Source organism: Rhinoraja longicauda, chromosome 2, assembly GCF_053455715.1.
Source record: "Rhinoraja longicauda isolate Sanriku21f chromosome 2, sRhiLon1.1, whole genome shotgun sequence".
Taxonomy (NCBI): domain Eukaryota; kingdom Metazoa; phylum Chordata; class Chondrichthyes; order Rajiformes; family Arhynchobatidae; genus Rhinoraja; species Rhinoraja longicauda.
This window is the reverse complement of record NC_135954.1, coordinates 78424402-78451780: the sequence shown is the minus strand read 5'-3', so window position 1 is coordinate 78451780 and position 27379 is coordinate 78424402. Positions and strand designations below refer to the sequence as shown.

The following is a 27379-nucleotide window of genomic DNA, read 5'->3' as shown; positions in this document are numbered from 1 at the left end:
AACAAGGGGCCACAGTTTAAGAATAAGGGGTAGGCCATTTAGAACGGAGATGAGGAAGAACTTTTTCAGTCAGAGAGTGGTGAAGGTGTGGAATTCTCTGCCTCAGAAGGCAGTGGAGGCCAGTTCGTTGGATGCTTTCAAGAGAGAGCTGGATAGAGCTCTTAAGGATAGCGGAGTGAGGGGGTATGGGGAGAAGGCAGGAACGGGGTACTGATTGAGAGTGATCAGCCATGATCGCATTGAATGGCGGTGCTGGCTCGAAGGGCTGAATGGCCTACTCCTGCACCTATTGTCTATTGTCTATTGTTCACAATCCTTGCTGCAAATCCTTGATTTTCTTTAACAATGGAAATTATATTGTTACAAAACGGGCATCACTTAAATTAATTTCTAGGCTTACAATTTTTAACCCTTCCCGTTAGTAAAACAAAAGTCTGTTTGTCTGGTTGGCAGAAAAATGGTAGGTGTACAATATAAAAATATATCTAATTAGCTCAATTATCAATGTTATTTCAGAATGAATCAGAAAGGTGAATGACATGGAAGTGCAAGATGAAATTAATTTATGATGTATTAATTATGACAAGATTGAGGAACTTTAACTCTGACCAAACACTATAATGTTGGAATGTTATTTGGTTAAGGATGAGAGAGATAAGTGTTCTATTCACCACAATTGATATTTAACATTTTCTCAAAGTCGGAGACCAGCTAGCAACAATATTTTGTAAAGACATATGAATTTTTAAATTCTAAATTATTTTAAAACTATTAAAATGTGAATTGGTTAACCTTTCCTAATCAATATTCCAGATTCTTACTAAATTATATGCATATGAGAATAATATCATTAAAGAATAACCTAGAGCCAAACACATTTCTCATTCATCTACATTGCAAACAGCTATCCCAAAACATTTGACCTTTGATGTCATATATACGTCAAAAGGGCCCCAAACATCCCTAGTCAATTAGTAATGTTTAATTGCAATGTCATCCACGTCATTAACATCCATTGATTGCTCGAAACCACAAACTGTGCTGGAAGGCTGATTTCGAAACTTTTTTAAATGAGTCAAATGAAACCTTCCATGAACACAGAACTAACTCCTCCAAGTCTTTAAAGCATTATTCTGTTATTTGTACATGGTTGCTAGTGGCATGTGCAAAGGTTGGATTTTTTAAAACTAATCTTTTGTTTCTTTATCCAAAAGTTATGTTAGATGATTGAACTTACAATATGAATGCAGTACAAGCAAGGTTGAAACATGGCTCATGTTTGTTTTACTTTTTTAACATTTAAATATCCAGGAAGGGTTTTTTTAGCCATGGAAGATTTTTGCAATAAATGTGACTGCAGCTTGTGATTGACCTTTATGATTGAACAGTTATCGTCATCCAAGTGATAGTTTGTAATAATAACAGTAAAGAACTGATTGGTTTTTGTTAGTTTCATTCACCCTGAACCTGGGAAGTCATAGAATTGTAGCAACTTTAGAAATCATTCAGTCCATCCTGCCCATACCAATCCAAAAAGAGGAGCCCAGCCTAATTCCACCTTCTCGCATTTCATCTGCGTCCTTGACTCTTCAAACACTACTTTTACGCAATGAGTGTTTCTGCCTCCCATTAGCCTTTCAGGCAGTGAATTGCATCTCCCCATTACCCACTGGTTAGAAAATACTTTCCGCATCTCCCCTATAATTATTTTACCAATTCTTTTAAATCTATGTCACTTGATTGTACCTTTCTGTCGGGAAAATTGGGCCACCTTATTTAATATATCTAAGCCACTCTTGATTTTCTGCACCTCAATTAACTTTCCCATCAGCCTCTTCTGTTTGAAAGAAAACAATTTTAGCTTACCTAACCATTCCTCACAACTACAATTTTCCATTCTTGGCAATATATTGTACAGTACCTCTGCATTCTCTCCAAACTCTTATCTATGTGAGAGTTTTGAAATTCTTCTGAAATGACATGGAAAGCTGTCTCCACTATTATTGCTCCCGTTGAAGATAACCAATTTCTTTGCAGCCTACAAGTATTTATCCTTTAAGGATCAGTCTTGGAATTTGCCTTATAGGCTGATTGCTGTGGTTCAAATGTCTGCTCGGTTTCCCTCTTTTAGCTTGATAAGCACTTTAACCGAGCCTTTAGAATGATGGCAGTGCTGATGAATTGGCATGATACAAGTTTGCAGCTGGGTTCTTGTAGAAGCTGAGGTCTTGAATCAGCAAATTTATTTTGAGCTCTGCTTAGGATGAACAAGGGAGGAAAGCACACAGGGTTCATGTCTTATTCTTTGCATCTTAATATAGCTTTCTGGAAAGTGATGCTACTTGCAAGCTGCGATCCGCACTGTTTCATATTTTTCCATCAGCCCACTGAACACGCGACTGAATTCAGCATTAGATCAGTGGTTTAATGCAAAATTAATGAAAGGCCTGGATAGAGTGGATGTGGAGAGGATGTTTCCAACAGTGGGAGAGTCAAGGATCAGAGAGCACAGCCTCAGAATAAAAGGATGTGCCTTCAGAAAGGAGATGAGGAGGAATTTCTGTAATCAGAGGGTGGTGAATCTGTGAAATTCATTGCCGCAGATGGCAGTGAATGCCGTCATTGGGCATTTTTAAAGCGGAGATTGACACGTTCTTGATTAATAAGGGAGTCAAAGGTTACATACAGGGAGAAGGCAGGAGAATGGGTTTGACATGGAAAGATCGATCAGCCATGATTGGAGTAGACTGGATGGGCTGAATGGCCTAATTCTGCTCCTATGACATGAGCTTATCCATGCTGCTTGGCATTCAGCAACACAGTGGGGGAGGCAATGGACACGTGACTGCTCTCGCCCAAGCTGATGGTATTCGGACACCCTAGAGTGTGAAAAATTTAGGAAGTATTTTTTAAATATTTTTATAAAACTTAACCTAGCTTCTGCCTTCACTTAATTGTTATTGGCTGGTACTTTGTGCAGAAATGTCCATGGACAAAATTCAATAAATTCACTTGAATTGAAGCAAAGATCATTCTGCACATCTCACAAAAAGACAGGTCATCTGAATCTGGGGTAAATGAGTGGACTTTCTGTGACTTTCACCAACTTTACAGTTTAATTCAACACCTGGAACTCTACTTCACGTACAATATCACAGATAAGTTCCATGTGGGCAATGTTAACAATGGTAAAAGGTCATCTCTGGAGACATCTCATATACCAGTAGTTCATAGGAAATTCTTAACGCAGAGAGAACTTGTATGTTAATCAGTGTAAGAAAATGTATGTTAATCATATATTTGTATATTACCATATTGAAGCTGACCACATAACTTAACCCTTTCAGCCTATATGTCATTCTGGGGAAACTGTTTTCCTGAAGCAAATAGATCTTAAAAGCTGTTTTGACTGTCTCCTACCACTTCATTTTATCACAACATGAAGGTTGTTTGAATACAGTTAGACACAAAACGCTGGAGTAACTCAGCGAGTCAGGCAGCAACTCGGGAGAAAAGGAGTAGGTGACAGGTTGGGACCCTTCTTCAGACTTAGGGAAGAGGGAAACTAGAGGTATGAAAAGGTACATTCTTATTATTACAGTTACCACAGAACCTGGCAAATAGGAGATTCTTTGATCTTAGGCTATTTTTCCTTTGACCACAAGAAAATGCTTGTACAATGTTATTTTTGCTTGAAAACAGAATAGTTCGTACTTTTTTCCCCCCGATAGAACAATTGCAGCAATGGAACAACATGATAGAACACCCTGCTGCACTAGTAAAGCTGTTAAAATCTTCTCTCCTGTGTGAGCAGGGAGCTTCAGGACACTTAACAGGAAGTGTTCTGTTTATACGATTGATCTGAATTGGAACAAGGGATGAATATATTGCCAAAAATAGAAACTAATTTATGCAGCTGTGCATGAAGCGAATTTGTGGATAATTCCAGTTTCTTTCAGCTTGCCCTGAAGAGCGCTCACTGAACCCAGAGGATATGCATCACATTAGTCAACTGCTCAAATGGAAATGTCTTTACTGCTCTGCGGTACGCGATTATGAATAAAATGACTGAGCAGAAGGAGTGAGTTCTTTGCTTCATTCTGCACCACCTGCTGAACGTGCAATTTTACCACTGATGGTTATCCTCAGGTGCCCAGAGGATGCATCACATTCCTTTTCGGTTTTCTTATTCTTACACTATCTCACGCCAGCAATGGAGGCCTCTCAGCACACTGTGTACTGTTCTTCCTTGAGAGGGCTGCCTGATCGTGAGCTGTTCGATTTTTAACTCTTAGTCTGTTCTGCCATCCAGGAGCTCGATTCATCTTGATGTATGTAGTTTAGTTTACTTTAGAGATACAGCGAGGAAACGGGCCCTTCGGCCCACCGAGTCCACCCCGACAAGCAATCCTCGCACCTTTACACTATCCTACATACATTCTGGTCAATTTACACTTATACCAAGCCAATTAACCTACAAACCTGTACGTCTTTTGAGTGTGGGAGGAGACCGAAGGTCTCGGAGAAATTCAAGCGGTCAAGAGGAGAACGTACCATCTCCATACAGACAGCACCCTTAGTCGGGATCAACCCCTGGACTCCCGCGCCTCAAGCACTCTCAGGCAGCCACTCTACCAAGGCGCCCTCAAAGTAGTTTGGAAGTACCATAGCACTCGACAGTACCTCACTCAATTTGACTTCTCCAGGTGTCAGACGAAATAATTACTGTCAGAAGCATACCAAATGGAGGTCGCTATCAGGATGGATCTTGTTGTTACCCAAAACATTCCAGTCGGAATCTGTAGATGCAGAAAGGACTGGCATCCTTCACCCCAGGACTAAAGGGTTCAATTTGAACACACCAACCCCTTCAGGTGGCTAACAAATGGCCTTTGATTGAACCTTTGTGTAGCACTATATTTTTCATTATCACAATCAATAGTGCCTGTGAGTTAAGTGAGGCACGGAACTCGTCTTGTGATTCTGCAAAGTATTCTACATTTTACAAGGCACAAGTTGGAAGTTTGATGTAGTATTCTCCATTTACGTGGATAACTGCAGTTCCAAGAAGCACAAACCATCAAAAACAAAGAACATATGGAACTGCAGCCACCATCATTGGTCACCAGTACCCTGTAACTGGAGAGTGGTAGGGCTCTTAGCAGTACTGAGAACAGACCTTTTTTACTATATGCTTCCAAGGATCCATAAGGCCAGCAGTATAGTAGCTAAAGCAGTACAAAAACACTGAGATATTATTCCATAAGCTTCTTTATCTAGGGGATGGAAATATAAGAGGTGGGAGGTTCTGGTACAACTTTATAGAACATTGTTTAGGCCATAGACACAAAATGCTGGAGTAACTCAGCGGGACAGGCAGCATCTCTGGAGAGAAGGAATGGGTGACGTTTCACGTCAAGAACCTTCTTCCGACTTTTTTAGGCCATGTTTAGGCCATGTTGAAATATTGTCTGCAGTCCTGATCACCACACTGTACATGGGAGGTGATTGCATTGCAGAAGGTGGACAGGATATTCAGCAGGATGTTGCCTGGGATGGAATGTTTCAGTAATGAATCTGGTTGGGTTTGTTTCTCATGGAGTGAAAGAGGCTGAGGGGAAAACCTGGTAAAAGTGTATTAAGTGACAGGGGTTTAAAGATACAGTAGATAGTGAGAAACATATCCCCCTAGCAGAGCTGTATAAAAACACAAGGCTATGGAGTAGGAGCTTAGGGGAGATTGGAGGACGAAATTTTCACCAGGAGGATGGTTGTCAGCAGGGTGGTAGATTCAGTGAATCATTATGAAGTATCTGGATGAGTATTTGAATTGCCAAGGAACAGAAGGCTACAAACCAAGTGCGGGAAAATGGGATTAGTGCAGACGGCTACTTCAAGTTTGGCATGAACATGATGGGCCAAATGGCTTGTTTCTAGTCTGTATAACTTACTTCTTCAGCTTCTACCCTTCACTACCACTCATTTACCATTGGGAATGGGTTGAACATTTTCAAATCAAAAACAACCTGAGGCATAGTTTACCTGATAAATTCCACTGGAGTTGCACTTAACTGTGACTGCTTTTGTACATGTGATTGTAACGGAAATGGCTTGACAAAACATTTAATAAATATGACAGTCATCTGACCCCGAGATGAAGGAGGCACCAAATCACGTATAATGAAAATGGGTCATGGGCTGTTAAATAAGTGGAATCTGGTTTAAATAAAATTGAAAAGAAACTTCAAGATCTCTGCCTTTATAGCCATTCCCCTGGCACCCTCTGTTTTAATTTGTTGATCTCTGTCCATCAGCCATGAGAATGAAAGCATTACGTGGAAGACTAGATTCCCTTTGCTAGATATCTGCACAATTGCATAATATTATCTTAACACTGCAATACCACAAAACTAGATTTTCAGCTGGCCCACCGGTGTAGCTTTCTAAAACAAAAATAAACACAATGACACATACTTCATTTGGAGCTGAAATATGTTTCTTGGAATATCGGTGCTGGAAGACCACAGAATCATTAACTGAATGCTGACAAGGAATCTGAAGAAAGACCAGAATGCTGCTGGTGCCTTGGATGCTGTACTGATCTCCAGAAAAGCTGGCATTTTCCCCAACCCTGTCCCTTGCCTTTGGTTCTGCTGGACCTCCAGTTAAATACAGGACTGCAAATTATTAAGGAGATTATAACCCCCAAATATCTGTTACACTTTCTCTCATTTAATCCGTGAACAGCATTGCAATGCATTTTGCTGCAAAGTAAATCGGCAAACTGTGGGGGTTTAAAATATTCAAATGACCTCCTGCTGTCAGATTCTACAGGATCTTTAAACCAGGTTTCCAGGCCACTAAAAACACCCACTTTCTCTCTGCCTCTCTGTAGTTGGGGCTAAATTATACAAGCATGTTTTATGGTTTGTGCAACATGCAATGTTGGCACCTACAGGACTTCCAAAATGTTGCATGTGGACTTTTCTCAATGTGGCTTCTACCCATAATCTTATTCTTGAGAATTACAGTCATAGAATTGCTTCAGCGCACATTGTTTCCCTATGTTGGTTCCATAATCTAATTAACCAATTTCCAACTCTTTCCCTACAGCCCTGCATTTTATAACCTCCTCGATGTCTATCCAATCTCCTTTCAAAAGCATTAAATAATTCTGTTTCTCCCACCATTTTAGGCAATGAATTCCAGATCATAGCTACATGCAATAAGATAAAATCATACCCTCCCTCCTCACTCCATTCCATTGTTTTTTTTGCACAAAACTTTAAATCTGTGCACTCACTCCTTGAACTGCCAGATAGTGGGTGCAACTCTCCAGTTATTGTTTCTAAAGCAGTCATGATCTTGTACATTTCTCCTCTTGGTCCCAAGGGGAATAGTATCAGTTCCTCCAATGGGCGACAAGTGGAGGAAGACCAGGTTTTGTCAGTTCAACCAAATAATGTTGAAAAACATATTTTACAAGCCTGTCTTGAGTTTTGGGTTGACCATACACTCATTGCTCAAGGTCCAAAGCACACAGGGACTTCAATCTTCCAGATTTATAGTTTTTAGTTTTTATTTTACTTTGTTTACTTTCATATTTGCTTAGTTTATAATCTCTCTCTCTCTCTCTCTCTCTCTCTCTCTCTCTCTCTCTCTCTCTCTCTCTCTCTCTCTCTCTCTCTCTCTCTCTCTCTCTCTCTCTCTCTCTCTCTCTCTCTCTCTCTCTCTCTCTCTCTCTCTCTCTCTCTCTCTCTCTCTCTTCCTTTATTATTTTCTGCGATGTTTTTCAGATTAAAGTGCCATTTGTAATGCATATTTTTTAAAGTTTATGTGCCTTTCATTGCTTCATATTTTACTGCACCCTCTTCTCCACAATCACACACCCTTTAATATACATATTCTCTCATTCACATTGTCTCTCTAGACATGATTCAGATTGATTCCTTTCCAATCAAGGAATTGTGGTGATTTAACAACGAGCCCCAGAATAAATTGCAAAAATGAACAGCATATGGGAAATCATTTTACTTGTGGTCCAACATTTAGGTAGAAAATGCTGTAAGATATTGCAAAGATTATTAACTGTAAGTTTCTCTTAATAATTCACTGTGCATTTATCAAGTGGTATGGCACTTGAAATGCACAACTCTGATGTGCAGCAAAGTAATCCAAGATGGGTTATTATGTAGGTAAATCTATTTTGGAGAGTAGAATTTTACCATAAGTATCTTTGCTCATTACCTATCTAAGATGCTGGCGAATGGCCCGATACCTAAACTAAAAAACTCTGGTACATTATTTATAAAATAAGTTACACATTGCAAAGCAATATTCCTTTACTGTGTGATTGAGACAAGCAGTCTGTATCTCCCCCTGACTGATGAAACTTTCTATCAAATTGACGGTTCTCCCTTCCCCAAATATAGGACTTCAGAAGACATCATTTCCTCAAAGCTTAATGGAGCGTCAGCTTTGCAGGCTAAATATCTGGAGTTGGTTTGAAACCGCATCTTTTTAATTCAAGTAATGAAGATATTTTGCATGGCACCATTGTTAACATCAAGTAATAATTTTTCTGTTGCCCTCAATGTTGTCCTTGCAAAAGCAATAAATGTACATGCTTTGTTGCTGGTTAAAAAAAACCAAGAGAGGTCATTTTACATCTTCGCCAGATAAAAAATAATTAAGAACATGGAGCTGTCTGACTGAAATCAACAAAATTGGAAATTGGATGGTTGTATAACAAGCTGTTTATCAAGAAGATGTCAAGAGATATTATTCATACTTTCTTTTTTTCAACACGATTTAATTGGAAACTCTGAGTATGTCTTGGGGCAGTTTTATATTTTTAGGATACTTTGGTTTCCATTTTAAACTCATCATTTTGTTTCCATGGTAGATACGATGCTCAAATATGATGCTCAAGGTAGATACGATGCATCCACAGCTCAATTTTTTGTATTGGTTTATTTATGTCACAAGTGCCAAGATACAGTAAAAAACTGGTTTGTTGTGCTCTCCCTGCAAACACCATACATGAATACAATCAAACCATACACAAGTACAACTGATAATGAAAAAGAAAAAAATAGACAGTGTGTAGATTATACAGCTACAGAGAAAGTGCAAAAAAAATTTAAAGTGCAAAACCGGCTACGAGGTAGACTGGGAGATTGGAACTACAGTCTTAGCTCATGAGATATTCATTCAATAGTTCGACAACAGTGGGGAAAAGCTGTTCCTAAATATGCTTTCAAACTTTTTCATCTTTTGCCCAATGGGAGGGGGAATAGGGGAAAAAAACAGAGTACAAGTATTCCTTGAATATGTTGACTGCTTTCCTGAAGCAGCGTGGGATATAGACGGAGTCAATCATATCATATCATATCATATCATATCATATATATACAGCCGGAAACAGGCCTTTTCGGCCCTCCAAGTCCGTGCCGCCCAGTGATCCCCGTACATTAACACTATCCTACACCCACTAGGGACAATTTTTACATTTACCCAGCCAATTAACCTACATACCTGTACGTCTTTGGAGTGTGGGAGGAAACCGAAGATCTCGGAGAAAACCCACGCAGGTCACGGGGAGAACGTACAAACTCCTTACAGTGCAGCAGCCGTAGTCAGGATCGAACCTGAGTCTCCGGCGATGCATTCGCTGTAAAGCAACAACTCTACCGCTGCGCTACCGTGCCGCCCTCGTGGGGTGGATTGTTTGTGCAGTGGACTGGGCTCCATCCAACAACTCTCCACACTGTCTTGTGGGCATAGGCAGAGCAGTTGCCAAACCAAGTTGAGATGCAACCCGAAAGGATTCATTCTAAGGTACATCTGTAGAAATTGGTACGTGCCATTGAATTGCTGAATTTCCTTAATCTTATGAGGAAGTCGAGGTGTTGCTGTGCTTTCTTGACTATAGCATCAATGTGGTTGGACTAGGCCAGTGATATGTATGACTAAGAACTTGAAAGGGTTGATAGGTTAATTTGGCAAGATAAATTAGCCTTGGTGAGTACATGATTTAATTTAAGGTCCTACATTAATAACATCATTTAAAAGACATTTGGACAGATGCATGCATCGGAAAGGTTTCAAGGGATATAGATCAATCACAGGCAAACGAGACAAGCTTAGCTGGGATGAGTTGGGCCAAAGGACATGTTTCTGTGCTCTATGATTCTAAGTCTATGCTCTACATTTATAATAATACTAGGCCAAGTGGACCCGTTGGGCCCAAACCTCTCCTGCATTGGTCCAGCACCCTCTCCTCCCCCACTCCCCCCTCACCCCCACTCCAGCCCTCCCCCTCACTCCAGCCCTCCCCCTCCCTCTCAATCACCCATTCCCCACTCCATCCCCTCTCAACCCCCCTTATCTCCTCCTCCTATCCTCCCCCCACTCAACCACTTGATACCCCTGAACCCCCCTTATCCCCCCTCCCCCCTACTCACGCACTCCATCCCCCATCAACCCCCCTCCTCATCCCCCCTAACCCACTCACCCATTCCATCCCACCTCAACCCCCATTATCCCCCCATCCCCTCACCCCCACTCCCTCACCCGCTCACCCACTCCAACCCCCAAACCTCTCCTGTATTGGTCTAGCACCCTCCCCTCCCCTCCCCCTTCTCCTCCCCCCACTCACCCCCTTCCCCTCCCCCACACTCACCCACTCCATCCCCCTCAAACCCCCTTATCTGCCCCTCCTCCCCCCCACTCATCATCCCTCTCAACCCCCCTTATCCCCTCCTCCCCTCCCCCCACTCACCCACTCCATCCCCCCTGAATCCCGCTCCTCGCCCCCTCTCACCCACTCCATCCCACCCTCAACCTCCCCCTCCCCCCCTCCCCTCCTCCCCTCCCCTCCTCCCCTCCCCCCCCCCTCTCACGCACTCATCCCTGCGGGCCTCTCCTGGGGCAATCTTCCCCCAACTGATGATCCTGTGGTCCGGCAGCCCTACCGAACTGACGAAGCCCGTTGCCGGGCGGGGAGTGGCCCCCGAGGCCGTGGGTGAGCGAGGGGGGGACAGGAAAGGGGAGAGGGAGCCACTGACCTCGGCCCTGTGCTACCAGCCCTGCAGCCAGAGCGAGCCGTGGACCCAAAGCGGCAGGCGAGCGGCGGTGAGCGGCAGCCATCTTTTTGGACCCTCTGCCGCCGCGTTGCACCATGGGAGGAAGGTCAGGTGCAGGGCACGCCGGGACGGGCATCGGTACTCCCGGCGGTGGGGCGGGGGGGGGTGGAGCGCATGTATTAAAGTCTGCTTAGAACCCCACCACCCCCCCCATCATTGGCCGCCACTCACATCACTCTGGCTGGTCCCACCGTGACATGAATGCTGAACACGGGCAAGGTAAGTGGGAAAGTGAGTTTTTAAACTTTATTTTTCAACTTTAAAATGTCAATAACCAAAAATATAAGACCAATTTGAATGAAACTTGTGTTAAACACTCCCCAGGACAATAGTGAGTAAAGCGGGCCTAAAATTGTTGCGCTATCGTGTACCATTTTTTTCCGGATGAAAACCGCACAAAAAATTCGGGACAAACATACAGGGATGGGGGGGGACAAACATACAGGGATGGGGGGGACAAACATACAGGGATGGGGGGGACAAACATACAGGAAGTGGGGAACAAACAAGATGAGAGTTTTAGTAATATATATAGATATAGATGGATAAGAAAATAACTGCAGATGCTGGTACAAATCGATTTATTCACAAAATGCTGGAGTAACTCAGCAGGTCAGGCAGCATCTCGGGAGAGAAGGAATGGGTGACGTCACCCATTCCTTCTCTCCCGAGATGCTGCCTGACCTGCTGAGTTACTCCAGCATTTTGTGAATAAATAGATATAGATGGAGATGTTTTCAATAAGTTTAGAATCAAAAAGCAGGCTCTTCCCTTTCTATCCTCTCCACTGTTTTGTTCACTGTTGATGTCCTTAAACTAGATCTGTCTAGGATTTTCTTTTTTTTCCTTTTCTTAATGTGTTCAGCTAAATTTACTTTTCGTGGCCCTTCCACACTATCCCTGATATGTTGTACGAATGTTATTCAGATTCTCTTTGCCCACACCCGATGTTCTCATGTTTTCACAGCCTCAGAGCCAAACTTGAAGGTGCGTTCCAGGTTAAAACAGAAAGTGGCAGAGAGGAGGAGTAGTCCATTATTGCGCAGAAAAGATGGCACCATTATCAGCACCTTCAAGAAGAGAACGCTTGAGACAACAGGTAGTTGGGATGAACATAATGCTCTATAAAAACTGGCTTGTACTGTACAGATATCGTTATGCCAATATCTTGGCTGTGTCTCAGTTTTGTACAATGGCACAAAAACTAAAGTAGACAATTAAAGCTGTTCCTCTGAGTAGAAACAGTGATTTTCTGGGTGTGGGAATGGAATAGACACAGGATCTGGAAGAACGTTCAGATGTGAGATAAAAAATACATAGCAGTCGGAAAAGCTATTTCATTCTAAATTACTCTTTTGCGTAATCTTATTCCTGCATTTCTTCTTTCATGTCTTATCCCTCAAACACTTTTCTCTCTGGAATTATAGCTAATTATGTTTTAAACCAATTAATATTCACACCTTAAGTGGTTATCTCCATTAACTTAACCAAGAAGTCTGTAACCTGAAATATAAAATCATTCTCCCTCACGTTCTTTCTTATTTTTAATTAATTTCCCCAGTTTTTCATACTGTTCTAGTCCTTGGCAACAGTTAATGTGCTTGCATGTATCAATTTTGTTAACTTCCTTCAGGATTTTAAAATTTTCTTTTAGGTTATTCCAAACAAAACTGTTTTTTTGAGCTTTTTAAATTTTTTTACTTTCCCTCCTGACTTAAGTTATAGCTGATATGATTTAAGAATCCTAAAAAGGCACGTTTCAGAACTATTAGCCTTCTCAATAAGTATTTCAAGTAGGACACCTCAAAGTTAGGGAATGGCATTTGATGTCAGGATTTCATTTCATCATTGGAGTGCTGCAATGGACATTATAATGGGCATACTCTTAAAAATGAGCATCAAATGCTAAGGATGGAATTTAGTTAAGGAGGTTAAATGGTACAAGCAGACATGGGACAGTTCATGAACTTTATGCCTGTAGCCTTCTTGTTCTACCCATTTCATGTTTAATGGCATTGTATCACATTGTCAATTAATTCTGTCTGTAATGAGTTTGAGTCAGCTTGATTTAGAATTTCCAATATTAGAGCTGATTGAGATACAGAAACTTCAGTTTCAATGTGACATTTAAACCACTGTGAAGGGATAGAAAATTGAACATGGAACTCACGTAGATACCCAAGGAAATGGAGAGTGTTTACTGGAGAGCTGTGGAGCTCTAAATGGAGCTGTGTTCAAATAATATTCAGTGATTTTGGTTTGATATCTTGTTTTATAATTCAGATGCTCTTGCAAATATCAGAAAATGCTGGAAAGTCATACAGTATAAATCTAGAGAGAAACATAGGTAATTGACCCAAGAAATCAATGAACCTCACAAATGAAAGAAGTTAGATGTTGTCCTTGGGGTCCAGTGCAGTGTGAATGGAGAGCTGAAGGATATACATGGAAAATGCTTTAAGTCAAGCCCGGTTGTACCATACAGTTTACTATGTAAGCCCTGCGCTATCTGACCTTCCAAAATGCATTACCTTACACTTTACAGGATTAATTTTCATCTGCTACTGCTCCACCTCACTTTCCAGTGGATCAAAATCATGTTATAGTCAAAGACAATCCTCCTTACTATCTACAAAACTTCAAATTTCTACATCATTTGCAAATTAACTAAACATATGTCCTACTTTCACTTCCAAGTCATTAATGTCTATCACAAACCGCAAAGGCCCTAGCACTAAACCTTCACTTTACACGTATTTCATGTTTAAAATATATGTAAATAGAATATTTTGGGCATTATATCACATTGCTCATTGATTTTTTTTACCAGCAATGACTTTGAGTCGTAGATTGAATCAGAAAAACAACTCTCCACCACCATTCTTTGCCTCTTGTTACCAAGCCAATTTAGGTTCAGTTTGCTAGCTTGCCATGGATCCCATGGGTTTTAACCTTTTGAACTAGTCAAAGGCCTTACTGAAGTTCATTTAGACAATATCTATTGCAATGCCCTCATCAATGTAATTAATGGCCTCTTTGAAAATTCAATCAAATTAGTGAGACAGGATTTCCCACAAACAAAGCCATGTTGATTATCCATAATCAATGCAGGCTTTCTAAGTATATATAAGTAGGACATATGTTTAGTTAATTTGCAAATGATGTAGAAATTATAAATTTGCCAATCATTTTCTTACCACTGATGTAAGACTCACTGGCCTTTATTTACCTAATTTATCCCCGCTGCCCTTGAATAAAGAAACACATTTGCTATCTCTCATGTTGACCATTAATGGCCCTTGGGTCTATGTTGGCCATGTGGGAGATTAGAAAGAGGGATGAGAAATAATAATCATGATCACCTATCTCCTTTTGTAAGTTTGGTTGCGAACTTCAGACGTTACATTTTTGCCAACATGGATCTGAATTCTCAATTCAATGCAAGTTTTTACTGATTTTTCTATACAATTTTTCATAATCATGTTTTAGGATGAAGCAATTTTTTGAACAGTGAGCAAAGACAAAAATAAATCCATTACCACTTTGTACCACAATTTGTACAAATGCCACCTCTACCTTTTGCCTGGTTAAACCCACAAAGAAAAAGCTGTCAATTTATTCAGACACTGAGAGCCTATTTAATGGAAAGCTTAATTAAAGCAAAGAATCATTCACATTATGTCTCTGCCCATCTGGCAGAACATTGATGGAAGATACAAATACGATAGTGAGGGAGAGGACCAATATTTAAAGTTGTGGATCTGAGCAGGAAACATTGGGGGCTGTTCTTAATGCTTAAGATTAATGGAACAATCATAGATTTGAGAGAGATTAAGATCAACAGTTTCTGGCCAGGTTTATTATTTCTCTTCTTTGTCCTCTAATTTATATTCTATCTGTTTGTTTTCCTGACCTTCAGTTGCCTCATTTTTCTTGTCTGCAACCCTAAAATGTCAGAAGTCTAAGCTTCCACTCTAACATTCAGATAGGTTCTTGGATCTTGGTTCTTGGTCCTCCAAAATATTCCAAATGAAATTTAAACTGGAGGTGGCAGAGTATACAATAGATTCTGCAGGTGGCGGAGAATGGGATAGGATAAACTGGAGGTGGTGGAAGATAGAATAGATTCTGGAGGTGGCAGAGGATGGGATAGGATAAACTGGAGGAGGCGGAGGATAGAATAGATTCTGCTACAAGGACAGTGCAACATTGACTGTTCGAAGTGGTGGTGGGGAACTACAAGTGTTAAATTAGTGTGCTCATTGCTTCCTGGCTGCACAAAGGTGAGGAAGATGCCAGCTTTGGGTTACTGGTAAGGGAAAATGCAAGTAGGTGATTTGCATTGACACCACCTGCGGCATGTAAATGGGAAGGGAGTCTAGGATATGGACTGTGAGATCTGAGTAGAAGAGTAAGACATGAGCATATCAAAATCGTAAGATCTCTACACTCCCACTAACTATTAACTCTGTTATGGCTGCTCCAGTATTAACAAGCACTTTCCTCTCCAGCATGCTGACCCCATAGACACGGACTTCTTTTCTGACAATGAGCAGATGATGGGCAAAACGCAATGTGCTGGATAGCTCAACAGGTCAAGTCGCATCTGTGAAGGGAATATGGATAAGCGATATTTTGGGTCGGGACCTTTTTCCAGACTGATTGTCAAATGGGGAGAATGTCTGTTGATAGTCTATCCTCTGTGATAGAGATGAAGAGATCTGGAAAGTTGCAAAAAGTGCCAGAGATAGTCCAAGTGACTGATGGTATTGATTACATTGCCATCTTCTCCCACAAGAACAAAGGAAATATGTTTTCAGATTACAATGTGAGGAATAATGTTCCTGTACCAGTTGAATAGCTGACAATATGTGGAAGTTGTGAGGATCTGTGGTTTTGTAAAATGGAAAATGTGTAAAGGTGTGTGTGTGATGGTAATTGTAAAAATATTATTGTTATGCACATGATGGAGCTGTATTGCTTGTAACAGGAGGTACAAGAGACTGCAGATACTGGAATCTTGAACAAAAGACGCAGTGCTGGAGGATCTCAGCAGGTCAGTCAGCAGCAGTCTGACAAAGAGTCACAACCTGAAAGGTTGTTTGTCCTTTTCCCTCCACAGATGCTGTCTAACCTGCTGAATTCCTCCAGCATTATTTTTGTTTGCATGGAACGGTTGTGTGATGTTGGTGGAACATATTTTTGGAGGTGTGATTTCATGGGTTATCCACTGAACTTGAGCATGTATGTGGAGGTCAATAAGCAGCTTTCACTATAGCCTTGCTTAAGAACTATAATCTTATCATATGGGCAAAAGATATGGCATGACAAGTCCACCAATCAGCCCATCAAGCCTGCTCTGCCATTCAGTGATATCATGACTGATCCAATATTGGCCTCATCTCAACTTTCCCACGCTCTCCCCATTCCCTTGTATTTCAATTCCCTTTCTAATTCAAATCTTCGCCTTGTAATATATTCAATGGCCCTGCTTTCTCATCTCTCTGGTATGGAGAGTGACAAAGATTAACAACCTTCTGAGTGAAGAAATTGCATCTTGTCTCCAACTTTAATGTGTGACCCCCCTATGTTGGAATGCTTAACCAATAGGGGAAACATCCTTTCAATAACCCATCCTGTCAAACTTACTCTTAATCTTTTATGATTCAATTGGATCAGATCTCATTTCTCTGAACTCCAATGTCGACCCTTCGCCCCAGGAACGACCTAGCGCATCCCATCTGTGCTGCCTTCAATGTAAGCCTATCCTTCCCTAAGAAGCATAGGGGAGTGATGTGTGTATCTGCAACATGATAACATTACAGCCTCCATCCAAGAGAGTGTAGTCATCTTCTCATACTCTTTGAATAGTTCATAGAAAAAATAAATACCTTCAGGACAATGAGGATGTTAACATAAATAGTTCATTTTGTTTATAGCTGTGGGGCCTCTTTCTAATCTCCCCTAAGATGAGAATAAATATAATTACATCTTGGAAATATTTGGCTTGCATTGTTCAGCACAACTGTTCAAATATTTAAAAAAATACAGTCCAATGTGAATGAAAGCCAGATTCTGGCTTCATCCCTTATAAATAATACGAAGAGAAAATTTCAGGTCATTTGTGTGGATTGAATAATTGCAGTGTATTTATCTTCAAGTTACAAAATTGAATGTGTGTCCCTTTAAGAACTTATTACCTGATAAGAGAATCCAGGTAAATGGTGAGGAAATGTATATTTTTTATGTATTTAGTCCCAAAGAGAAACAGTACCAAAGTTAGATACTTGGTTGGATTTTACTAAAATAAGCAATAATAGCCAAATCTAATTATTTAAACATTACAATTGCTGTGATGAGTTGCTATTGCATTGTTTAATGATGGTCTTAATATAAGTATTTCCCTAGAAATTGTGAAGTACATGTTAAACAAATGCAGTATAACGTGTTTGTAAGTGGCTGGTCCTGAATCCTATGCTACTGATGGCATAATATCAATATCTATGAAGAATTGGATAGTGGATTATTTGGAGTGAAGCTACAGGACTTCTCAGACACTTACTGTCCATGCCTTCCAGGATGCTAGAGATTGTGGGTTTGACAAGTGCTGATGAGGAGGCTTTGACAAGTTGTCAAGGAAGTATAACATAGCAAAGAAGAGTGGGAAGACAGAGGATTGGGACTCTTTTAAAGAGCAACAAAAGTTAACTAAAAAGGCAATACGGGGAGAAAAGATGAGGTACGAGGGTAAACTAGCCAATAATATAAAGGAGGATAGCAAAAGTTTTTTTAGGTACGTGAAGAGGAAAAAAATAGTCAAGGCAAATGTGGGTCCCTTGAAGACAGAAGCAGGGGAATTTATTATGGGGAACAAAGAAATGGCAGACGAGTTAAACCGTTACTTTGGATCTGTCTTCACTGAGGAAAAGGGAGGGAGAGAGAAAACGGGGAATTATAGACCAGTTAGCCTAACATCGGTAGTGGGGAAAATGCTAGAGTCAGTTATTAAAGATGTGATAGCATTACTTTTGGAAAGTGGTGAAATCATCAGACAAAGTCAGCATGGATTTACCAAAGGCAAATCATGTCTGACGAATCTTATAGAATTTTTCGAGGATGTAACTAGTAGAGTGGATAAGGGAAAACCAGTCGATGTGTTATATCTGGACTTTCAGAAGGCCTTCGACAAGGTCCCACATAGGAGATTGGTGTACAAACTTAAAGCACACGGTATTGAGGGTTCAGTGTTGAGGTGGATAGAAAATTGGTTGGCGGACAGGAAGCAAAGAGTAGGACTAAACGGGTCCTTTTCGGAATGGCAGGCAGTGACTAGTGGGGTACCGCAAGGCTCAGTGCTGGGACCCCAGTTATTTACAGTGTATATTAATGATTTGGACGAGGGAATTGAATGCAACATCTCTAAGTTTGCGGATGACACGAAGCTGGGTGGCAGTGTTAGCTGCGAGGAGGATGCTAGGAGGCTGCAGAGTGACTTGGATAGATTAGGCGAGTGGGCAAATGCATGGCAGATGCAATATAATGTGGATAAATGTGAGGTTATCCACTTTGGCGGCAAGAACAGGAAAGCAGAGTATTACCTGAATGGTGACCGATTGGGAGAAGGGGAAATGCAACGTGACCTGGGTGTCATAGTGCACCAGTCATTGAAAGCAAGCATGCAGGTGCAGCAGGCAGTGAAGAAAGCGAATGGTATGTTGGCATTCATAGCAAGAGGATTTGAGTTTAGGAGCAGGGAGGTTCTGCTGCAGTTGTACAGGGCCTTGGTGAGACCGCACCTCGAGTATTGTGTGCAGTTTTGGTCTCCTAACCTGAGGAAAGACGTTCTTGCCTTAGAGGGAGTACAGAGAAGGTTCACCAGATTAATCCCTGGGATGGCGGGACTTGCATATGAGGAAAGACTGGATAGACTGGGTTTGTACTCGCTGGAATTTAGAAGAATGAGGGGGGATCTTATAGAAACATATAAAATTCTTAAGGGGTTGGAGAGGCTAGATGCGGGAAGATTGTTCCCGATGTTGGTGGAGTCCAGAACCAGGGGTCACAGCTTAAGGATAAGGGGGAAGTCTTTTAGGACCGAGATGAGAAAACATTTCTTCACACAGAGAGTGGTGAGTCTGTGGAATTCTCTGCCACAGAAGGTAGTTGAGGCCAGTTCATTGGATATATTTAAGAGGGAGTGAGATGTGGCCCTTTTTGCTAAAGGGGTCAGGGGGTATGGAGAGAAGGCAGGTACAGGCTACTGAGCTGAATGATCAGCCATGATCATATTGAATGGCGGTGCAGGCTCGAAGGGCCGAATGGCCTACTCCTGCACCTATTTTCTATGTTTCTATGTTTCTAAGATACACACAATCTCCCAAATGTTCTAGGGGCCGGAGAACCTAGGGTGATGGAGGAACTGAAGGAAATCCACATTAGGCAGGAAATGGTTTTGGGTAGACTGATGGGACTGAAGGCTGATAAATCCCCAGGGCCTGATGGTCTGCATCCCAGGGTACTTAAGGAGGTGGCTCTAGAAATAGTGGAAGCATTGGAGATCATTTTTCAATGTTCTATAGATTCAGGATCAGTTCCTGTGGATTGGAGGATAGCAAATGTTATCCCACTTTTTAAGAAAGGAGGGAGAGAGAAAATGGGTAATTATAGACCAGTTAGTCTGACATCAGTGGTGGGGAAGATGCTGAAGTCAATTATAAAAGACGAAATTGCTGAGCATTTGGATAGCAGTAACAGGATCATTCCGAGTCAGCATGGATTTACGAAGGGGAAATCATGCTTGACAAATCTACTGGAATTTTTTGAGGATGTAACTAGGAAAATTGACAGGGGAGAGTCAGTGGATGTGGTGTACCTAGACTTTCAGAGAGCCTTCAACAAGGTCCCACATAGGAGATTAGTGGGCAAAATTAGAGCACATGTTACTGGGGGTAGGGTACTGACATGGATAGAAAATTGGTTGACAGACAGAAAGCAAAGAGTGGGGATAAATGGGTCCCTTTCGGAATGGCAGGCAGTGACCAGTGGGGTACCGCAAGGTTCGGTGCTGGGACCCCAGCTATTTACGATATACATTAATGACTTAGATGAAGGGATTAAAAGTACCATTAGCAAATTTGCAGATGATACTAAGCTGGGGGGTAGTGTGAATTGTGAGGAAGATGCAATAAGGCTGCAGGGTGACTTGGACAGGTTGTGTGAGTGGGTGGATACATGGCAGATGCAGTTTAATGTAGATAAGTGTGAGGTTATTCACTTTGGAAGTAAGAATAGAAAGGCAGATTATTATCTGAATGGTGTCAAGTTAGGAAGAGGGGATGTTCAACGAGATCTGAGTGTCCTAGTGCATCAGTCACTGAAAGGAAGCATGCAGGTACAGCAGGCAGTGAAGAAAGCCAATGGAATGTTGGCCTTCATAACAAGAGGAGTTGAGTATAGAAGCAAAGAGGTCCTTCTACAGTTGTACCGGGCCCTGGTGAGACCGCACCTGGAGTACTGTGTGCAGTTTTGGTCTCCAAATTTGAGGAAGGATATTCTTCCTATTGAGGGCGTGCAGCGTAGGTTCACTAGGTTAATTCCCGGAATGGCGGGACTGTCGTATGTTGAAAGGCTGGAGCAATTAGGCTTGTATACACTGGAATTTAGAAGGATGAGGGGGATCTTATTGAAACATATAAGATAATTAGGGGATTGGACACATTAGAGGCAGGAAACATGTTCCCAATGTTGGAGGAGTCCAGAACAAGGGGCCACAGTTTAAGAATAAGGGGTAGGCCATTTAGAACGGAGATGAGGAAGAACTTTTTCAGTCAGAGAGTGGTGAAGGTGTGGAATTCTCTGCCTCAGAAGGCAGTGGAGGCCAGTTCGTTGGATGCTTTCAAGAGAGAGCTGGATAGAGCTCTTAAGGATAGCGGAGTGAGGGGGTATGGGGAGAAGGCAGGAACGGGGTACTGATTGAGAGTGATCAGCCATGATCGCATTGAATGGCGGTGCTGGCTTGAAGGGCTGAATGGCCTACTCCTGCACCTATTGTCTATTGTCTATTGTTATAATGGATCTTGGATATGGTTTATACTGCTGCCACACTGCACGAGTTGTGGAGGGAGTGAATGTAAACGCGAATGCTGGTATTCCATTCAAGTAGGCTATTTTGTCATGGATAGAGTTGAGCTCCTCATTAATGTGGGACTAGCACTCATCCAGCAGGTGAAGAAATTTCATTACGCTCTGATATCAGCTACTGCAAAACACCCACTATCTGATCTCTCTTCGAATGTATTTATCTGAATTGTGTTGCTAAGTTCCTGATTAAGTATAATCCCATCAAGATATCGATGTGAAGGGACTTAGTGAAGGAACTATCAAGACAGATGGTTAAGCCCTGGGAAGTACTTTGCTGGCTCTTGTGTGAGGTAAAAGTTAATTCATGAGACCATGATGTGGATGGGCGCACAGAACTTCATTGTTTGAGGATTTACAAATGAAGCCAAACTATTTTCAATCATCAGTACACATTAAGAATTTAAACCTAAAGAAAATAAGTCATTGATGAAGGAGTTAAAAATAGTTGGGGCAAAGTCACTGTTTTCCAGAAGTGGCTTAGGTTTTACCATCATCACAGCCATCTTCCTTGTCAGTTGAGAACCGCAAAAATCCATTACTTTCGGAGTAAATAAATTCTTCTCATCCCTGCTCTGAAGGACCAATCCTTACTTACATCAGCCAGGAGGAACATCATTCCTCCCCCTACCATATTAAGCCCTTTAAATGTGCTGTTTTTACCTTGATTCACTTTGATCTTAGTTTTACTACTTAAAGCTAAACTCCGTCAATTGTTACTTTAATGGGCAGTAACTTTCCACTGCTTCCTGGGAGGCAGTACTGAATTCCAGGGATGAATGGTGCTTGTGAACCCCTTACTGAATATTACCGAGCACATTATTTTTAAGTAAGAGGCAACTGTAGTGCTGTTCCCAATGCTTGTCAATGCTCAACTGATTGGGATGAAGCAAATGTGATTTATGATTATGGAATATAATTTTCAAACCATGCTCTATAAATACAATTATGTCAAAATAAAACCCATAAAACAGGTAAATGCTGCACTTTAGATTATGAACAGGATGCCAACTTTCCTCGGGGCCAGAACCAGCTGTCTGCTGCAACACAAAATAATGGGCTCTTTCCTATTGATGCCTCCAGCAGACCTGATAGTGATCAGCGATAGACAAGCATTGCACAAAGCCGACAAAGAGATCATGACAGTTAGGATATTCCACTTGCGCAATGTCATAGACAATCCTTTCAACGTAGGGTTTTGTGGTCTAGGTGTGCTGAAGGTGAAAATCTACCCCAAAAGTAAATTTCCATGTGTAATTAATTTTCAGATCCTTCTCTGAACAAATGTGCAGCATCCATTTGGATGTTTTGTTTAGTTTAGTTTAGTTTAGTTTAATTTAGTTTAGAGATACAGCCAGAAACAGGCCCTTTGGCTCACAAGCTCCATGCCAACAAGCGATCCCAGTTACACAAGCACACACGACACTAGGAACAATTTACAATTTTTACTGAAGTCAATTAACCTGCAAACCTGTACGTCTTTGGTGTGTGGGAGGGAACCGGAGTACCGGGGAAAACCCATGCGGTCACGGGGAGAACGTAGAAACTCCACATGGAAAACACCCATAGACAGGATCGAACCTGGGTCTCTGGCGCTGAAGCTGGGAACCTGGGACTTTACCGCTGCGCCACCGTGCCGTACCACAGTGGATGTCAGTTAAAGAAAATTCTATAAGTAAAATTAAAACACCTATCCACTTCAGCTGCTGTAACATACAGTCGCCATTTCCCAGATTTAACTTTCAATTTTATTTTAACGCATGCATTAGCCCATTTAAAAATAACACTGATCAGAAGTTAAAATGTACTTGCCTGGGTCATGCAGCCCAAATGGACTGGAGCTAAGAGAATAAATATGCACACTTGATATAATTCACTCATTTTCTGGGGTCTGGGTACCACTCTCAAAGCCAGCATTCATTGCACACCTCTACATGCGCTTGGACAGAGTGGTTGTTTTGGGTCACTCACTTCAGTTGCTCTGAAGTCACATATAGGACAAATCAAGTAAGGATGGCAGATTTCAACATCTGAAGTGCTTTAATGAGCAAATGGATTTTTATAAGAGCCTGGTGGTTTTTTATGATCATGACTACTATTCCCCTCCCCCGCCCCCATTAGTAACTTAGTTCAAATTCCATAGTTACAGTGGTCAGTTTTGAATCTGCATTTGAGGACTGTTAGTCCAGGTCTCTGTGTAACCACTCCTGCACCTATCCACCACACCTCCACAAGCATAACATGTAAGACATTACAATCTGTGAGAATATCATCTGATTCCCAAGGTTCCAAGACAGTCTCAAAGTAACACTGGAATATTAATTGTGATGTTTTAATTTTTTAATCATAGATGTGCTGCACTTTGCTTTGAATGCACGACAATCAGTTTTCTACATGTCATTGATGAAGGATTAAAGATTGTGATGCTAATTTAGTGTTGAACAATTCAGAGTTAACCACTGCGTGCAGCGTAGGTTCACTAGGTTAATTCCCGGAATGGCGGGACTGTCGTATGTTGAAAGGCTGGAGCAATTAGGCTTGTATACACTGGAATTTAGAAGGATGAGGGGGGATCTTATTGAAGCATATAAGATAATTAGGGGATTGGACACATTAGAGGCAGGAAACATGTTCCCAATGTTGGGGGAGTCCAGAACAAGGGGCCACAGTTTAAGAATAAGGGGTAGGCCATTTAGAACGGAGATGAGGAAGAACTTTTTCAGTCAGAGAGTGGTGAAGGTGTGGAATTCTCTGCTTCAGAAGGCAGTTGAGGCCAGTTCGTTGGATGCTTTCAAGAGAGAGCTGGATAGAGCTCTTAAGGATAGCGGAGTGAGGGGGTATGGGGAGAAGGCAGGAACGAGGTACTGATTGAGAGTGATCAGCCATGATCGCATTGAATGGCGGTGCTGGCTCGAAGGGCTGAATGGCCTACTCCTGCACCTATTGTCTATTGTCTATTGTCTATTGTTAATGCTATGTAACGATATCACCAATATGTATAAAAAATATTGTGGATGAAGCAAGTAAAATTTTTCTGTTACGCAAGCCCCATCTATTGGCAGTTAATAGAATACAATCCATCTGTGAACTGTAGTAAACAGAATCACCAAGTCATCCACAAGATTTTTAAAGAATGCTCATACGGAAATAATACTCCTAAAATCATACATGCAACATTTGGTCTTTAAGTGGTGCTAATCTTGCTGGCTCCAGTCAATGTGGTGTTAGAACGACGATAGTTGGTTCGAATACTCTTAGGATAAGGGAAGAAAAATGTTAGCCAGCCTTCGGTTCTTGACCAGTTCAGTTATCAGTTCAGTTCAGTTTAGTTTATTGTTACGTGTACCGAAGTACATTGAAAAGCTTTTGTTGCATGCTGACCAGCCAGTGGAAAGACAATACATTCACAGTGTACAGATACACGATACAGGAATAACCTTTGGTGCTGGGTAAAGCCAGGAAACTCTGATCAAAGATAGTCCGATGGTCCCCGATGAGGTAGATAGTAGGTCAGGACCGCTCCCTGGTTGGGGTAGGATGATTCAGTTGCCTGATAATAGCTGGGAAGAAACTGTCCAATGACCAATGCACATGCAGCTCCAAAGTGTAGTCACCTAGTAGGAACAAGCTGTGGTTTGGTAATGGTTGAAAGGCCTGTCAACAAACCAAGTCTGTCTCAAATACAATGGATGCAAGTACATGGAGAACATGATGCCTTTGTGAGTCACATTAACGTTAAAACAAAATTACACAAAAAAAGAAAAAATATTGACGAGTCTGTGATCCTCAGTCAACTTGTGCTGTCGAAAGCTCAAAAATACATTAGATTTGTTAAAAGAATGTAGAGATCCCAAATCAGCTTGGAATATTAAACAAAGACATTCAGAATGTGTAAACGTTCTTCAGATTGTACTAGTTTTATGACGAAAGGGAGATTGTATGTATTATAAGCAAAGTCTTTGTTTTGCTGATATCATTTACACTGTTGCTGCCGTCTCTGCTGTAGCTTTTGATTTAATGATTGTTTTCTTCTTAAAGATCCCTCGGTGTGCAGCAGTGCCCCTGGATCTGGTCCTAGCTCTCCCAACAATAATTTCAGTAACATGTCATTGGAAAATAGATTATCTACTTCACCTGCCGAGGTAAGACTTAAGTGTTTGACATGACGAACCATCGTACTTCTGTTTTCTTCATTTTCACCCTCATGTCCCAGCTCACTACCCTGAAGCCGAAAACTCTTCTGCCCCACCCTCTTGCACACTCATTCTTGCTTCTCGTGTTTTGCTTTTCTTTTAAATTATTTTTGGCACCGACATCCGCAAATGAAAATTCTTGGGAAATAATTTACACAATAAAGCATTGGAGAAGGCAGCTTGATAGAAAACAGCTGAGATTTCAGGTGTGCTGTCAGAGTTCTGTGAATGACTCATCCACTTGATATCTGAACCACCCCACCCCATCCCCCACCTCGGCCTTTGCTGCGCCATTTACAGATGAGTGCTCCATACAGTTATACATAGATTTACCACGGTATTTTAATGGCAGCTACTGCACAATCTCCTCATTGAGAATCATGAAAAAAGGTTTTACTTTTATCTTTTTGGCAAACTGTTCATCAAATAAAAATGTATATTTATCCAACAAGGGATAGTGTGCATGAAGAAAAGAAACACAATTGCAATATTATTTCCCTAAGACATTTACCGGAGTAGGGCAAACAAGAATCAGAGGACATTGGTTTAAGGTGAGAGGCAAAAGATTTAATAGGAACCTAAGGGGCAACTTTTTTGCACAGAGGAGGTAGTTCATGGAGGTATTAGAACAACATTTAAAAAAACATTTGGACTGGTACATAGTTATGAAAGGTTTGCAGCAGGGGTATCAAACTCATTTTCGGTCACGGGCCGGAATGGGCAAAGTGTGACTTCATGCGGGCCGGATCAGTTGCGCACGCACGAACGCACACGCACCTGCTCCCACAGCTTTCGTTGCCTTCGTTTTTTCAACCTGCTCTCATGTGTCTCAGTCTCTGCCATAACTGCAAAGTGTTTCACTTTATGAATTTTGTTTCTTATGAAGAAGATTGCCTGGCAAGCATTACTTTTATAATTGGTATCTAGGCCCTTAGATAGAGTGGATGTGGAAATAATGTTTCCAGTAATAGGAGAGTCTAGGACCAGAGGTCACGGCATCAGAATAAAAGGTCATACATTCAAAATGGAGATGGGGAGGAATGGGTAGTGAATCTGTGGAATTCATTGCTACAGACAGTGATGGACGCCAAGACATTGGGTATTTTTGAGGGAATTGATAGGTCTTGATTAGGTTACAGGGAGAAAGAAGACAATAGAATGTGGTTGAGAGAGAAAATAGATCAGCCATGGTTGAATGGCAAAGCAGAATTGATGGGCTAAATGGCCTAATTCTGTTCCCCTGTCCTATAGTCCTACAGTGTTTATGTTTTGCCCACAGTGGGGTGGGTCAGTGGTGAACAGCCAAACTGCAGCTACCTGGCATGGTGAAAGATGGTCTGTCCATCATCTGAAGCTCCCCATCCTTCTCATTATATCTTTCTTCCTTCCCCTCACATCCTCTCCCCTCACCTCTCAAGTCCTTCTCTACCCTCACCTCCCACACCTGCCCTCTCCCTTTCCTCAGCCTATCCCTTCTCTCATCCCCACTTCCTTCCTTCCAACTACTCCCCCACTCCCATCCTCTCTCTTTCCTTACCTCGTCCCTTAATCCCCTCCCTTCCCTCATCCCAAAACAACATTCTTTCTCTCATCTGCTCCCTTCCTCACCCCCCTCCCTCCCTACTTTTCTTTACCACCTACTCCCCCATTCTCCTCCCTCGACACCCTCATCCCTAAAAACCCTCGCTTTCCTCATCTGCTCCCCCTCCCCTTCCTTTACCACCACCTCTCTCTTCTCTTCCCTATTCCTGCATAACTACTAGCACGTCTTCACATCCCACCTGACCTTAACCCAAACCCAGAGCCAAAGCCCCCACCCTGGAGAGCAACTCAGATTTTGGATCGCTGACTGCAGCCCCATTCACAGCGCGGCGACTTCCCACCGGCCTCTATCCACACACT

The 27379-nt window shown here is 41.7% G+C and overlaps 1 protein-coding gene across 11 annotated transcripts in view; it reads left to right on the top strand.

Annotated features, from left to right (window-relative positions):
- Positions 1 to 27379, top strand: part of LOC144606022 (histone deacetylase 9-like) — a 514560-nt gene that overhangs the window by 380289 nt on the left and 106892 nt on the right. For 10 of the 11 annotated variants that reach the window (XM_078421808.1, XM_078421873.1, XM_078421839.1 and 7 more), the window contains 2 exons: positions 12115 to 12246; positions 25323 to 25426. In XM_078421808.1, the coding sequence (XP_078277934.1) occupies positions 12115 to 12246; positions 25323 to 25426 (236 nt within the window). The remainder of the gene's footprint in view (positions 1 to 12114; positions 12247 to 25322; positions 25427 to 27379) is intronic. The other variant, XM_078421832.1, reaches the window with a different exon arrangement.